General features: G+C 35.0%; 1 protein-coding gene across 4 annotated transcripts in view; it reads right to left on the bottom strand.

Moving 5' to 3' along the window:
• PDS5B (PDS5 cohesin associated factor B) overlaps positions 1-10,665 on the bottom strand; it is a 116,533-nt gene extending 105,868 nt beyond the window's left edge. For all 4 annotated transcript variants that reach the window (XM_010835933.1, XM_010835931.1, XM_010835934.1 and 1 more), the window contains exons 1-5: positions 10,539-10,665; positions 7,621-7,824; positions 5,434-5,520; positions 5,235-5,332; positions 4,476-4,602 (exon numbers count right to left, since the gene is read on the bottom strand). In XM_010835933.1, the coding sequence (XP_010834235.1) occupies positions 4,476-4,602; positions 5,235-5,332; positions 5,434-5,520; positions 7,621-7,824; positions 10,539-10,646 (624 nt within the window). In that variant the 5' untranslated portion in view covers positions 10,647-10,665. The remainder of the gene's footprint in view (positions 1-4,475; positions 4,603-5,234; positions 5,333-5,433; positions 5,521-7,620; positions 7,825-10,538) is intronic.
• Positions 10,666-15,200: the final 4,535 nt, after the last annotated feature.

Raw genomic sequence — 15,200 nt, 5'->3', positions numbered from 1 at the left:
TTCCTCAGATATGCAGATGACACCACCCTTATGGCAGAAAGTGAAGAGGAACTCAAAAACCTCTTGATGAAAGTGAAAGTAGAGAGTGAAAAAGTTGGCTTAAAGCTCAACATTCAGAAAACGAAGATCATGGCATCCGGTCCCATCACTTCATGGGAAATAGATGGGGAAACAGTGGAAACAGTGTCAGACTTTATTTTTCTGGGCTCCAAAATCACTGCAGATGGTGACTGCAGCCATGAAATTAAAAGACGCTTACTCCTTGGAAGGAAAGTTATGACCAACCTAGATAGCATATTCAAAAGCAGAGACGTTACTTTGCCAACAAAGGTTCGTCTAGTCAAGGTTATGGTTTTTCCTGTGGTCATGTATGGATTTGAGAGTTGGACTGTGAAGAAAGCTGAGTGCCTAAGAATCGATGCCTTTGAACTGTGGTGTTGGAGAAGACTCTTGAGAGTCCCTTGGACTGCAAGGAGATCCAACCAGTCCATTCTGAAGGAGATGAGCCCTGGGATTTCTTTGGAAGGAATCATGCTAAAGCTGAAACTCCAGTACTTTGGCCACCTCATGCGAAGAGTTGACTCACTGGAAAAGACTCTGATGCTGGGAGGGATTGGGGGCAGGAGGAGAAGGGGACGCCAGAGGATGAGATGGGTGGATGGCATCACTGACTTGATGGACATGAGTATGGGTGAACTCCTGGAGTTGGTGATGGACAGGGAGGCCTGGCGTGCTGCGATTCATGGGGTCGCAGGGAGTCGGACACGACTGAGCGACTGATCTGATCTGATCTGATCTGACCTAAATTACCAACTTTTGGTTTTTCTGAAATCAGTCACTGTGTTTTCCATTTGATTAACTTCCATTCTTCATTGTTTACTTTCTTCTACCATTTGTACACTCTAACAATATTTTTATAACTTTTTGAGCTGAAAACTATAAAGTTGTATTCAAAATGTTTAACTTGAATCCCAGAGGATTCAATATATATCATTTAATTATCATTTCTAAATATCTAGTAATTTCCATTATGCTTTATTCCTTTGACAGATTAATTATGAGTGCCACAGCACTGTTAGCTTTGTGTTTTAAAATCCTCAAGAACCACTGGTCTATTAGATTTATAATTACTGGGAAGTTTTTAAAATGGCCCACCAAATTGTAAGTTTGTCCTTATAATTTTTCAATATATGCTTTATAAATTAATATTTTTAGCCTATGTAATTGCAAGTTAGATATCATTTTAGCACTATAATTTATCACTGTATAAATCCCTTCTCTACCCACTAAAGACTATACTACCTGAAATCAATACAAGCTACTTCAGTTTTCCTTCAGTTAGCATGTGTTGGCAAATACTTTTCCCATCCTTTTAGTGTCACCTTTGATGAAATTATTTTTGTTATCTCTTATTAACAATGACCAGGTGGATTATTTTTAATCTAATCTGATAACCTGAAGTAGTAAATTTGGTCCATTTACATTTATTTTAATTCTTCCCTGCATTGTAATCCTTAAAATTTTAACAAAAGTATTTCATTTAAAGTCCAAAGTAAATTTTTTACAGCTTTATCCTCCTGATCAGCACCAGGATCATATCACTCACTGACTCCATTAAGTCATTCAATCTTACATGCTATTTTTATCCTGTGGTTTAGGACCATTTTGTTAATATCCCTTTAATTAATAAGTACAATTTTTACTACTATTGTTTTTGCTTTATATCAGTTCTTACTTAGAGCATTTTGTTGCTCACCACTACTACTTACATTTCACTTCTTTCAAGTTTCAATTTCCAGTATTCTAAAGTATTTGAAGAGTAGTAGTTCTTTCAGGAAGGGTATATTGACAAGTTGTATATTTAATGTCTTAAGTTCACTCAAACTGGATAGCAACTGTGTCTGTGTAGCTATTTTATTAGCACTTTGTGAAATACAGGGCCATTATCCTCTGGCATCTGTCCTTGCTACTGAGAAGTCAGTCATCACTTTAAGGTTTATTCTTTGTCAGGGCTATGCTTTTCCCCTCTGGATGCTTTGTATGAATACATTATTTCTATTTCAGCATTCTACAATTTCTCCAGGATGTGTCTGCACTGAGTTTTGTTTATATTCTGATCATGACCCTTTGTTACTTCACTCATAAATTTATGCTTCTCATCAATTCTAGAAAATGTTAAGCAAATATATACTCGCATATAATTTCTGTTTCCATTCTTATTTGGTGTTCTTTATCACTTTTAGATATACTGGACCTTTCCAGTCTCTCTTTCACCTGTTAGAATCTTTTGTTTTCCTTATCTCACTGTATTTGTATAATTTCCTCAGATCTATGTCCTAGTTCTCTAAATGTCTGTTATAGTCCAATAAAGATTTTGATCTCAATGACCATTTTTAATTTACACTTTTCTTTCCCCCAACCTTACACCTTCTCCTTTCCTATGCCTAGCTATCATGTTTTTAACTCTTATACTCAGAGGCATTAAGACATAAAATCATTATATTTAATTCTGTTAAAGGCATTTATCATTTTTAGCTTATAAATATATTATCTGAATTTTTAGTTAGTGCCTGATTTTTCAGTATTCAGGGACTATTTTAAAAGTTTGGAAATTTTGGATTATGAGGTCATTTTTCACTGGCAATATTTCTGAGAAAGCAGTATAGCTATAAACTTAAATTATATTTTGCAAGAAAGGTCTTAAGTTTACAAAGACCTTTATACTGGTGAATCACAGAACCAGAGTGTTAAGTCATTTTCAAAGAATAAAACACACAAACACATATACACACACAACTTGATTAATATTACCCAGGCAAGAAATACCAGTGCCATCAACATTTCCTTCTTTCCAAATTAGTAAAGACTTCTCTTTTAATTTCACCCCTCCTTTCAAACTATACTATCACTATCTTTTACCCAAGGCCCTAATTGGTTATGTATCTCCCAACATATATAAGAGAATCAAAGAAAAGAAAATGAAAGTGTTAGTCGCTCAGTCATGTACAACTCTTTGAGACTCCACAGATCATAGCCTGCCAGACTCCTCTGTAAATTTCCAGGTAAGAATACTGGAGTGAGTTTCCACTTCCGTCTCCAGGGATCTTCTCAACCCAGGGATTGAACCCATTTCTAAGTAGCTATTAATATATTCCTTGAAACATAATCCCATACAAAACTGAGTTATTACAGATATTTTATCACATATACTAAATCTGTTATCTCTTCTTTCCATTTAATTAATGACTATTAAGTGTTTCATGTTTTCAGTTCAGTTCAGTCACTCAGTTGTGTCCGACTCTTTGTGACCTCACGAACCACGCCAGGCCTCCCTGTCCGTCACCAACTTCCAGAGTCTACCCAAACCCATGTCCATTGATACAGTGATGCCATCCAACCATCTCATCCTCTGACGTTCCCTTTTCCTCCTGCCCTCATCTTTCCCAGTATCAGGGTCTTTTTCAATGAGTCAGCTCTACACATCAGGTGGCCAAAGTATTGGAGTTTCAGCTTCAACATCAGTCCTTCCAATGAACACCCAGAACTGATCTCCCTTAGGATGGATTGGTTGGATCTCCTTGCAGTCCAAGGGACTCTCAAAGGTCTTCTCCAACACCACAGTTCAAAAGCATCAATTCTTCGGCACTTTCTTTATAGTCCAACTTTCACATCCATACGTAACCACTGGAAAAATGATAGCCTTGACTAGATGGACCTTTGTTGGCAAAGTAATGTCTCTGCTTTTGAATATGCTATCTAGGTTGGTCACAACTTTCCTTCCAAGGAGCAAGCGTCTTTTAATTTCATGGCTGCAATCACCATCTGCAGTGATTTTGGAGTCCAGAAAAATCAAGTCAGCCACTATTTCCACTGTTTGCCCATCTATTTGCCATGAAGTGATGGGACTGGATGCCACGATCTTCGTTTTCTGAATGTTGAACTTTAAGCCAACTTCTTCTCTTTCCTCTTTCACTTTCATCAAGAGGCTCTTTAGTTCTTCTTCACTTTCTGCCATAAGGGTGGTATCATCTGCATATCTGAGGTTATTGATATTTCTCCCTGCAATCTTGATTCCAGCTTGTGTTTCCTCCAGCCCAGTGTTTCTCATGATGTACTCTGCATATAAGTTAAATAAGCAGGGTGACAATATACAGCCTTGATGTACTTCTTTTCCTATTTGGAGCGAGTCTGTTGTTCCATGTCCAGTTCTAACTGTTGCTTCCTGACCTGCATACAGATTTCTCAAGAAGTAGGTCAGGTGGTCTGGGATTCTCATCTCTTTCAGAATTTTCCACAGTTTATTGTGATCCACACAATTATGTTTTACTAAACACAATTAATGTTCATTAACATTAATCAATAAGTCTCCAAAACTAAGAATAAAGCAGGACAAACTGCATTTTAAACATAAGTAAATTCTGGACCCTACTGTTGACAGATTTTAGATATATATTCAAGTATATTTTGCTACTTACCTTATGAGCAGGTACCAGATTTACCAAAACTGTATCCAAAAGCTCCTGAGATACTGTATCACCTTCACAAATAATAGAACTCATGAGATCCACCATATGCATATGAACTTTCTGATTGTGGCCATTGCTGAAATTCAAAATTGATATTTCATTTAAATTTAAGCATACCTGAAATTTATAGGATTTAATCATAACATGGAACATCACACTTTATTTTACAATGATATTAAGGTATTAATTAAATACAATTGTATATATTCATTTAAAGCTTCCTTCTCTCCAAAATCTTACAGTAGCATCCAAAATATTTTTTAAACTACATTTCCAAGATTACGTTTGCTAATTTTTATCAGTCTCACAATCAAAAGTAATTAAATCAAATGTAACTTTAGTTTGGCCTTAAATTCAGAGCATCAAACTGCTTTGTTGAAGTTAATTCTAACAGATGATTATAAGGAATACACAAAAAACTAAATGATTCACAGGAATTAAGGGGTCAGTAATATGTGATTTAAACAAAAGAAAAATAATATAATAAAAATATTTTTATATCAGATTAATGCCACTCTTGTATTACTCTCTACAATACAAAATTAGCTGTATTTATTTTCAAAACGTATCTATAAAAATCATGTTAATGAATTCTTAAGTTACAAATATTAGCCTTCTGATATTCATCATAAAAACAGTTTATGCAGATTCATTTATAAGCTAAAAATTCTTTATATTTAAAAAAGATTATAATTTTAGTAAACTTACTTTATAACTGAAAATAATGTTCTGTATAATTGGGTAAAAATTTCATTGCTGTCTTCCAACTCAAAGCATATGTTATATGACTTGACCCAAGCAATGTTCTAAAATTAAGAGGTGAAAAGGGTAAAATTTTAATTAGTAAAAATATACATGTTAAGAAACCATTTTAAAATGTCACTTCAAAATATAACATACTGCTTACCTCAAGTAAATAAAAATATCTATTGAATTGTGGGCTCTTTGTATCTTCTAGTCCCTTCAACTGCCTTGTTATAAACATAAATATATCCTTAAAAAAAGGGACAAAGTTTTGTTTAGATTATGAAAACATCCACTAAATTCTTAAAGATAATTCAGCACTCATATGTATCTATGATGACAAAACTGTAAAGAACCAGTTTAAAAAAAGAAAAAAAAAACTTGCATTTGCCTCAAATTTTTTAAATGTGCATTATCATGAAAACACCAAATTTCTTAACCCCCTTTAAAGGAAGACAGTAAATCATTTACCATGATCTAAAAGTAGAGAAAGAAAAACATCTTACAGTAAGTTAAAAACAACAGCCCTGAAAACCGAGTAAAGTAAAACTTATGCTGTTATTAGAACGAACCCGTTGCAATGACTGAAAGCTGATTTGATCAGGTTTGTGGAATGGCATTATATATGGTAATTGTATAGAAAGAACACAGTTTAGGAAACTTAAAATTGCAAAACAAAATCACCAAGTGGAAAGAAAATAGACTGCAGAAACTTAGAAATTTTAAAAAGACCCTTAGAAGTTAACTTGTCAGGCTTCCTACCCAGTCATTATAATTATTAATACTTGTTTTTCCCTACAATTTATCAATCTATCTCCATCTCTTGCTTTTGACTTTTTACTACACATCCCTTTATACCCGCGTACAATAGGTTCAGCATCACTTTGAGTCAAATTTGTATGGAGATGATGTCTTTGGAAAGTTTGGAAAAGGCTAAAATTATAAAAGCTAATTTTAGAAAGGAAGCATGCTTCATCTGTCAAAAAAAAGAGAGAGAAAAAAAATTCCCTTATAAGTAAAATGATAAACCTTATTTAAAAGGGAAGAAACAGAATATGCAGATTACTAAGTAGCTTTTCAAAAAAAATACTATCAAAAGTACATTCTTCAAAAATGGTTACTAAATACAACTACTCCTTAAATCAATTAAGTACCTCAAATTAGAGGTTCACAATTCATCTGGGTACACAACTGCACAGACCAGCTCACATTATCTACTTTAAGTCTCCGAGCATTCTCAAATCTTATAATTCACTTTACTTTTAAATGACAAATACTGTTCCCTATCTCCCCAATTGTGAGATATATAAGACAAACATGCCCACAGCAGTTTGGGCATTCCTTACCGGAATCCTGGCTCAAGGGATCAAATGAGCAGGTTTCTCATTTCAGTTTTTAAAATGCAAGTCCCTGACTATAGAACCAAGTCCGGGCTGTTTTTCACCAAGGTAAACCCAGTTCCCAACAGGTAACTAACATAAGCACTTGTTAAATATAATAAATCTAAATTGTCTTTTTAAAATTCATACTCAGTAATCTTCCCGTGGGACTCATTTTCTAACCCACGGTTTCCGCAGTTATCTTTTATTACTGCTGGTCTTTCTAATGTTCTTCTAACCTGCCTTACTCAATATTTTTTTGCACAGTTATACTTATTTTCATTCTTTTTATCCACTGGATTTACCAGGTTATTCCCTTTCTTTTTCCATCTTTTAAGAATCATTTCATTGAGATGCCTTTACTTAAAACTACCATAATAAAGTATTAGGTATGTTTTCTATCTTTCATTAAAATTTTGCCCATTGTATTTTCTTCAGAACAATGCACATCACATCTTCCATTATATGAATTAGGATTCATATAAATTCACATTTACAGTAGATACTGTCTTTTCAATAATGAACATGGTCTTCACATGAATTTTTAAAAAGGAAAAGGAAGTGTACCCCAAGTGATAGCACTAATGATGACATAATTTTAAAAGTATAGGAAATTCCCTGGCAATCCAGTGGTTAAGACTTGGCACTTTCACTACCATGGCCAAGATTCAATCCCTGGTCAGGGGACTAAGATCCCACAAGCAACACAGAGTGGCCAAAAAAAAAAAGTATACAATACACTTTACTAATCAACTTCTTATTCTGAAGATCAGAACTTGTTTTATAAAATTAAGTACTAATGGGGAGGAGGAAATTCTACAGAAAATAAAGAAAACAAAAATAGTTTAGCAAAAGACTGCTGCAATTAATGTCAAAGACCCCAAACAAATAATCTAAATACTTTAATACCCGTTTCAGTTAGAAAGATAAAGTATCAGTCAATCTTGGCAGTTCTCTGAATCAGTACTTGCCTTTAATTTATCAGGGGATGTATAAGGAGCTTCAGGAGCATAAATTCGGAAAATATCAGCAAGGCAGCAGGCTACCAGTAAGCGAACATCTTTATCAGGATGCTTGAGGAAAAAGTCTGAAGCAAGATGTAAAGCTAGGTTTAAATAAAGCTCCTTTTCTTCTTCAGAGTCCTGGTCCATATCCATGAAAGTTTTCACAACCATCTATATAAAGATAAAATGAAATCAAATAATGACATCCTCTATGTAAACATATATTCATCTGAAAATAAAAACCATATTAATTACAAAGGTTAACTTTCAATAAATACACTTTCATGTTTCCTCTAAAAGTATCTATCTGTAGCATCCAATGAAGTACTTCCTGTGCTACAGTAAAAGAGAACATGAGGTGGACAGTTCATTAGTAAGACTCAATAGCATGTGTAACAAGTGGGACAGAAACAACAATCATGAAGAATTACATAGTTGAACTCTGTGAAGGGCTTTCTCTAATTTCAATATCAGCAGCCTGCACTATTTCTACTTCACATGAGACTTAACAAAATTGCCGAACTTGTCAGGGACAACGTAAAGGTGACCATCTGGCATCCACTAGGTGGTGCTACAAATACCAATGAACAAGTAGGACTGGACTGGGCCACTGAGACACATGGCACATGGATCTCCACTCAGCTGCAGAGTGAACACTTGTGGGTAATGAAATGCCCAATGTCATACTGAATTCTCACAGCAGCTGTGGCTAACAGTGTTCCTCACAGGACGGACCCTCAGTTCTACTACACCGGAATCCAGGACCAGGCATACACTAATCCTTCCAGTCTGGCACTACATTAATTTAAGGGTACACTGTCCAGGGCTACTCTCCTAACCTCTTAATTTTATTACTTTTAAGATATATGCTTTGATGGACTTAGGTGTATTATGGAGGGAGGAAGGGAAAGCTACATGCAAGGAACTCGTTCTTTCCTTGGAATCTCTTCACAAGAGTGAGAGAGAAAGTATACTTTGAATAAAATATTACAGGAAATTCTAGGAATTATATAAACAATGACATCTTACATATTAACAAGATTTTCTAAAACTTAACAGACGGAAGTGTAAATTAGAAAAAAAAAGCAAACTAAGCAGATTATTGCTGGGCATAAATGTCTACAAAATAAGGAAAGGATACTACAAGCACTGCATGTGAACACAGTGGCAATCATTCCACCAAAATAAGCAAGGGTTAGATAACAGGAATTTCTCAATACTGTGTACAACTCAAATGGTGCTACAAACTCTTGAATACTTCATGCTATGCTATGCTAGGTCGCTTCAGTCGTGTTGACTCTGTGTGACCCCATAGACGGCAGCCCACCAGGCTCCGCCATCCCTGGGATTCTCCAAGAAAGAACACTGGAGTGGGTTGCCATTTCCTTCTCCAATGTGTGAAAGTGAAAAGTGAAAGTGAAGTTTCTCAGTTGTGTCCGACTCTTAGCAACCCCATGGACTGCAGCCTACCAGGCTCCTCTATCCATGGGATTTTCCAGGCAAGAGTACTGGAGTGGGATGCCACTGCCAAAGTCCTTAAATTAAAAAAGATGTCTGAGAAAATAACATCCATAAAAGACACTAAATGCTAAAAGCTTATAAGTGGAATCTATCTCTGTGTTTACCATTCATTTCTTAGCAGACAATAAGGATGATATCATTGCTGAAATATAAACAAATGTGAGGAAATAAACATACTTTTTCTCTAAAAATTTAATAGGTCGAGAAAATCTAGATACTCAGAAATGAAAAATACCATATACAGTTTGCAGCTTAACCATTTCTAATAAAATATACACAAACTCCCAACTAGATAAAAGATCCACATATTGGTAAACTTAATCTGCTCAAAGATGCCTTTTGCTTTGAATAATAAACACCTTATATCTGTCATTCCAGTATTGTATGCATAGGCTACAATACTAAGATTTTATGTGAAATTTATAATAATACAAGGGGTTTTTTCCTTCTAATAAAAATAATCATGCAGCAATAAAGTAGTATTGTAAGGCTCCTGGGCCTTCAGTGATTAATTATGGCAAACTTTCTACACTGGAAATATACATAAATATTAATAACCGGCAATATGTCTAGGTGGATACAACACTGAAGGGAAAAAAAATGCTTAAAAATAAAGAACATCTGAACTAATCAGTTTAATAATCTCCTTGGCCACTCTGCTCTTCTAACCATTTTAATCATGAAGACCATCAATGATGGTGAAAGATGAAATATTATTCAAGCAAACATGAAGAGTTTAACCATACAGTGACTGCCTCATGAATGGAAGTTCGCCATCCATCTTGACTCACTGCTGCACATCAGAAACTGAGAGCTAAAAGTAAAACTCTTTAATTTCATTTCAAAATACAAGAAAGTAAAATGTAGACTTAATACTCAGTAGAAAGAATTAAATCTTTTAAATTTAATTTTTAATAATTAAAAATCAAATTAAAATGGTTGTTTTTATAAAATAAATGAGATATCGGAGAAAAGAGACAACTTTCGACAGATAATAAGGAGTATAAGCATACTGGGGATTTGTCTTTTATACCCAAGTAGAGCCTGTTGGGCTACCGTCTATGGGGTGGCACAGAGTCAGACACGACTGAAGCGACTCAGCAGGAGAGGAGGCCCTAAAAATCCTAAGCTTCACCTTTCCAACTACGCTCCAATTAACAATAGCTAAGGAAACTCTACAATTCTTTACCTATTCCACTTTCTTAGCTCCTAATTACAGCTAACTAGTTTTGGCCATGAAATATTTTCTGCTCTGATGCGCTTTACCAAGCTGCCTTACAGCCCTATATGATTTCCGCAGGTGCTCTCCCCAACTCCACTTATCCTAAACGGATGCCCAAAGGACATAACCTAATTCTACTCACCTTTAACCGTCTCACCATCTCTTCTTTAGATATTTTATCTGAGATTTCCTTGACACCAGGAGGATAGGTAATTTTTCCATCATTGGTCCTTGTCTTTGAATGAGCCATGATGGAAATATTTTTACCCCTAAAACAAGAAAACTATTAGATGCAAACCAAAAAAAAAAGCATTAACAATATTCATAATAAACATGAAAAAAATTATAACTATTTCCTAATTTATAGTAATTCATTTATTTAATGAAAATCATTTTATTGAACATTTCTCCAAATTTTAAAATTTTATTTTTACTTTCATTTCCATTAGTGACAAGCTAAGTTATTTGAACTAATCCTTCAATTACAAAAAAAATATGATTTTATTTAATTATATACTTACCTACATATATAAAATAGTATATAATATTTATAATATATACTACAAAATTATACATATATATAAAATACACAGCAATTTTTTTTACAGTATTACAAATTACTTGGGCCAAAATCTAAGAGAATTCAGGAATCCAGAGAAGTAAATGGAACATTATATCTACTTACACCCTGAGCCCATCTGCCAACCCTGACAAATCTAGAGTTCAGTTTCCATGATCTTACAGGCAAAGGAGGACAGACTCCTGTCAAGATAGAACATCAAACAAGAGACCCTTCCTGACATTAATGTAGAATACTACCCCAACCCCCCAAAGATAATGCTTTCCAAGAGTTCGCTGCATTCCAAAGCACGGATTTTTATGCTACAGGAATAAACCAACTTATTTCTCATTAGCAAAAATGTGTTGACTGTAATGGTTCCTATTTTGATTAATAAAGATGTGTTTGAGCCTAGCTGTGTGATTTAAAATTCACAGTCCAAAACCACAGTTACTCTTTCACCAACCTAACAATTTTATCCAGCTAACTAGCATAACCATGATACTAACACCCAATGAGAAAAAGAGAAAGGGAAAAGAACCACCAACAGGTCTTTTCTGTTTACAAAGTTTTTAAATAAAATACTAGGGAAAAAAAAAATACTTAGAAACCAAATGTAGCTGCAGATAAAAAACTGGGTTTAATCCTAGAAATCCAAGGTCGAATTCACCATATTAACAGAATAAAAAAGAAAAATCATGTGATAATCTCAAAAAATTAAGAGACAATGTTTGAAGAAAATTCAACATCAATTTACAACTATAAAAGAAAATAAGGAAAAAAGTTCAACAAACTAAGAATTATATGAAAGATTTCTGAATCTGAGAAAGGTAAGATGCTACACCCTACAGCATAAACCATGCTTATTGATGCTCTTCTGAAAATGTTTTACCTATTTTCAGGACAAAAAAATACCTGCTGTCATCACTTGTTTAACCCTGTAACAGAGATGCTGCTGAAAACTCAAGATGAAAACTTATAAAAAATTCAGTGACAGATTAATTATACATCAGCATGAGCAATCTTATTGGACTAATAAAAATATTCTAAAATTGGACTATGGTGAGTTTCACATCTCAGGATATTTACTAAAAATTACTCAACTACACACTTGAAATAGGTCAATCCTATTAATTTTATGATCTATAAATTACATCTCAATAAAGTTGTTTAAATTTTTTACATTCTGAGACTTTCATATCTATATGGAAAAAGATGACACTGTACCCATACATCACACCATACACAAAAGGAATTTCAGGTTGATTAATGAAATAAATATTGAGGCAACTGGAAAGGATTTTAAAATATAACGCAGGAAAACAACTTCACAACCTCAGGTTAGGAAAAGCCAAGAACCAAACCTACAGCTGTTTGTGTTCCTTCAACCAAAGAAGATATTCAGTGAATGCCTAGGATAAACCATTCTACAGGAAGGTAAATATAAATGTGATAGGATTCCCAGTTTTCCATAGAACCTGGAATATAAGAAAGTCTCTCTACCTTGCCTCAACAGAAGCAAAAGCTGTTCATCTTCCTTAACAACAGACACATGATTATGACCACAGACTACAGCTTAATAATGTAGACATGGTTCCATCTGTACAATCAAAACTTTATCAAGAACCTATTATTTGCATGCCATTCTAGAGTGGCTATAGGGCCACATGAGTTAAGATAGGTCTCAAAATTGACAAAGGAAACAGACATTACCCCTAAATGATTAAATCACAATAAATCCTAAAGTTATCAACAGAAATAACAAACAACGAGCCTGAAAAAATAGAAGATTGAAAGAAATCGAAAGTAGATGGGGGTGAAGTGTTAACAACATACAGAACAAAAGGACAGAGAAAAGAATCTGAATAAATCCCAGAGAACAAAGTTCAGAATTTGTCACTGGTCTAAAGCCATGACTAAAGGAAAAAGTGGAAGGAAGTAAAAGGGAGCAAAGAAGGAAAGGTAGAGCAACAAAGCAGCAGGGCTCTCAGTTTGCACTTCAGCTTCATAAGCAATGGTTTTGTGAGCAGAGGTTTGAAATACTTCTGTGAGTATACACATGGGCTGTTTCCTCAAAGTAAAGATAAATTCACTGGTCCCTCTCTATAAACAAACTCCATGTACCTTGAATTTTCAAGATTATGTTTAAACTTCTCCCAACCTCCTTAGGCTGAGCTTGGCTCTTCCTCCTACAGCTTGGAAAACTGTGAACATATCATAATAAGCATTTAATCACATCGCATTTAATAAATTCATTTGTTTGTTTCCCCTACTTGACTATAAGCTCCTTAAAACAAGGATTTGTTGTTCAGTCACTAAGTCATGTCTGACTCCTTGGGACCCCGTGAACTGCAGCACGCCAGGCTTCCCTGTCCTTCACTATCTCCAGGAGTTTGCTCAAAGTCACATCCATTGAGTCAGTGATGCCATCCAACCATCTCATCCTCTGTCACTCCCTTCTCCTCCTGCCCTCAATCTTTCCCAGCATAAGGGTCTTTTCCAATGAGTCAGCTCTTTGCATCAGGTGGCCAAAATATTGGGGCTTCAGTATCAGTCCTTCCAATCAATATTCAGGGTTGATATCCTTTAGAACAAGGATAGTATGTATCATTTTAGGCATCCTTAGAACACAGTAGGTGGTCAAGAAATACTTGCTGAATCAATGACCAGAACTATTTTAAGAGCTGGTGGCTCCAATAGGAAGTACAGACTAGGCAGAGGAGAAATCAAAACAGTAAGAACAGGAAACTGCTATAAAATTCCAATAAGAACTAATAAGGAACAGACTGCAGGGAATGACTAAGAATAAGAAAACTGATGCAAAGACTATGAATGCTTACTTGAGAGAAGTAGAAGATGATTACAAGATTCAAGAAAGTCAACCATTTAAATATCTACTGAGAACTTACTTGGTGTGACAGCAGTTCTCTAGGCACTAAGGATACAATGGTAAGCAGAACACATAAAATAATTGCCCTCATCATAAGAGAGACAGGGAAAAACCAGTGAGAAGTCAAGTTTTTGGAAAAATTAAGTTTGGAATACAAGGCAACTAGAGATGTTAAGCTGAAGTTCTAGAGAAAAGTCAATGAAAGAAAATACTTTAGCACCACATATAGCTTACGCTTTAGGGGCTTACAGAATCAATAAAGAAAATGTGTAGGGTGAGCTGAAATACAGAGAATAAACTCTAAGAAATATCTGTACTGATGTGGGGGGGGGGGTGGTCAGGAAAGAAAACAGAAGAGGGTCAGAAAAGAGAGAAAAATATTGCTTTTTAACTAGGAAAAAAAAATGTTTGAAGAGAGAGAGATGGTATATAGTGTTAGTGACTTTGGAAATACACATCACTCTTTCAAGATAACCCCAGGCTCTTGGACTTGGTAAAGTGATCTCTTTATGTACTTCCCAGACAACAACAGGAACAAACACCAAATAATAATGTAAGAGAAAAAAGGTGGAAAGGAGAAAGAGAGAAGAAGTAGAGCAATGCAGAAGATGAAAGGAAGATTACAGTAAAGAAACAGGCTGTTCAACTGTTACGGGAAGTCAAAGGGGAAAGATACATTGACACACAGCTGTTCCTCTGAAATAGTGTCAAAGAAACTATTTGACATTCATTTTGTGTTGAATTTCAATAGTATACATTATGATAGAGCAAATGAACTACAAATAAGAAAGTAGTAACTTAAATTATTTATATAAAAACAGGCCTGTGTCAGAGTCCGTTTACACACTGTATATAAATGTACTATAGAGTACATACGTATATGGACTACCCAAGTGGCTCAGCAGTAAAGAATCTGCCTGCCAATGCAGGAGATCCAGGTTTCATCTCTGGCTGGGAAGATCCCCTGGAGGAGGGCATGGCAACCCACTCCAGTATTCTTGCCTGAAAAATCCCATGGACAGAGGAGCCTGGCGGGCTACACAGTCCATTGGGCTGCAAAGAGTTGGGCACAACTGAGGGACTTAAACACCTCACACATATATGTATATATTAATTTCAAATACCATTATGTACCTATCATTATAAAACCTACAGTTTTGTATACAGAATGAACAATGAAAAGCAAACTATTCTAATACTAAAGAGTTTATACAACCACTGAGTAAGTTTCATACAGTCAGCAAAAACAAGACCAGGAGCTGACTGTGGCTCAGATCATGAACTCCTTATTGCCGAATTCAGACTTAAATTGAAGAAAGTAGGGAAAACCACTAGACCATACAGGTATGACCTAA

Source organism: Bison bison, unplaced genomic scaffold (genome assembly GCF_000754665.1).
Source record: "Bison bison bison isolate TAMUID 2011002044 unplaced genomic scaffold, Bison_UMD1.0 scf7180017864056, whole genome shotgun sequence".
Classification (NCBI taxonomy): Eukaryota; Metazoa; Chordata; class Mammalia; order Artiodactyla; family Bovidae; genus Bison; species Bison bison.
The sequence above is the reverse complement of the archived record's forward strand: the minus strand, read 5'-3'. Positions and strand labels throughout refer to the sequence as shown.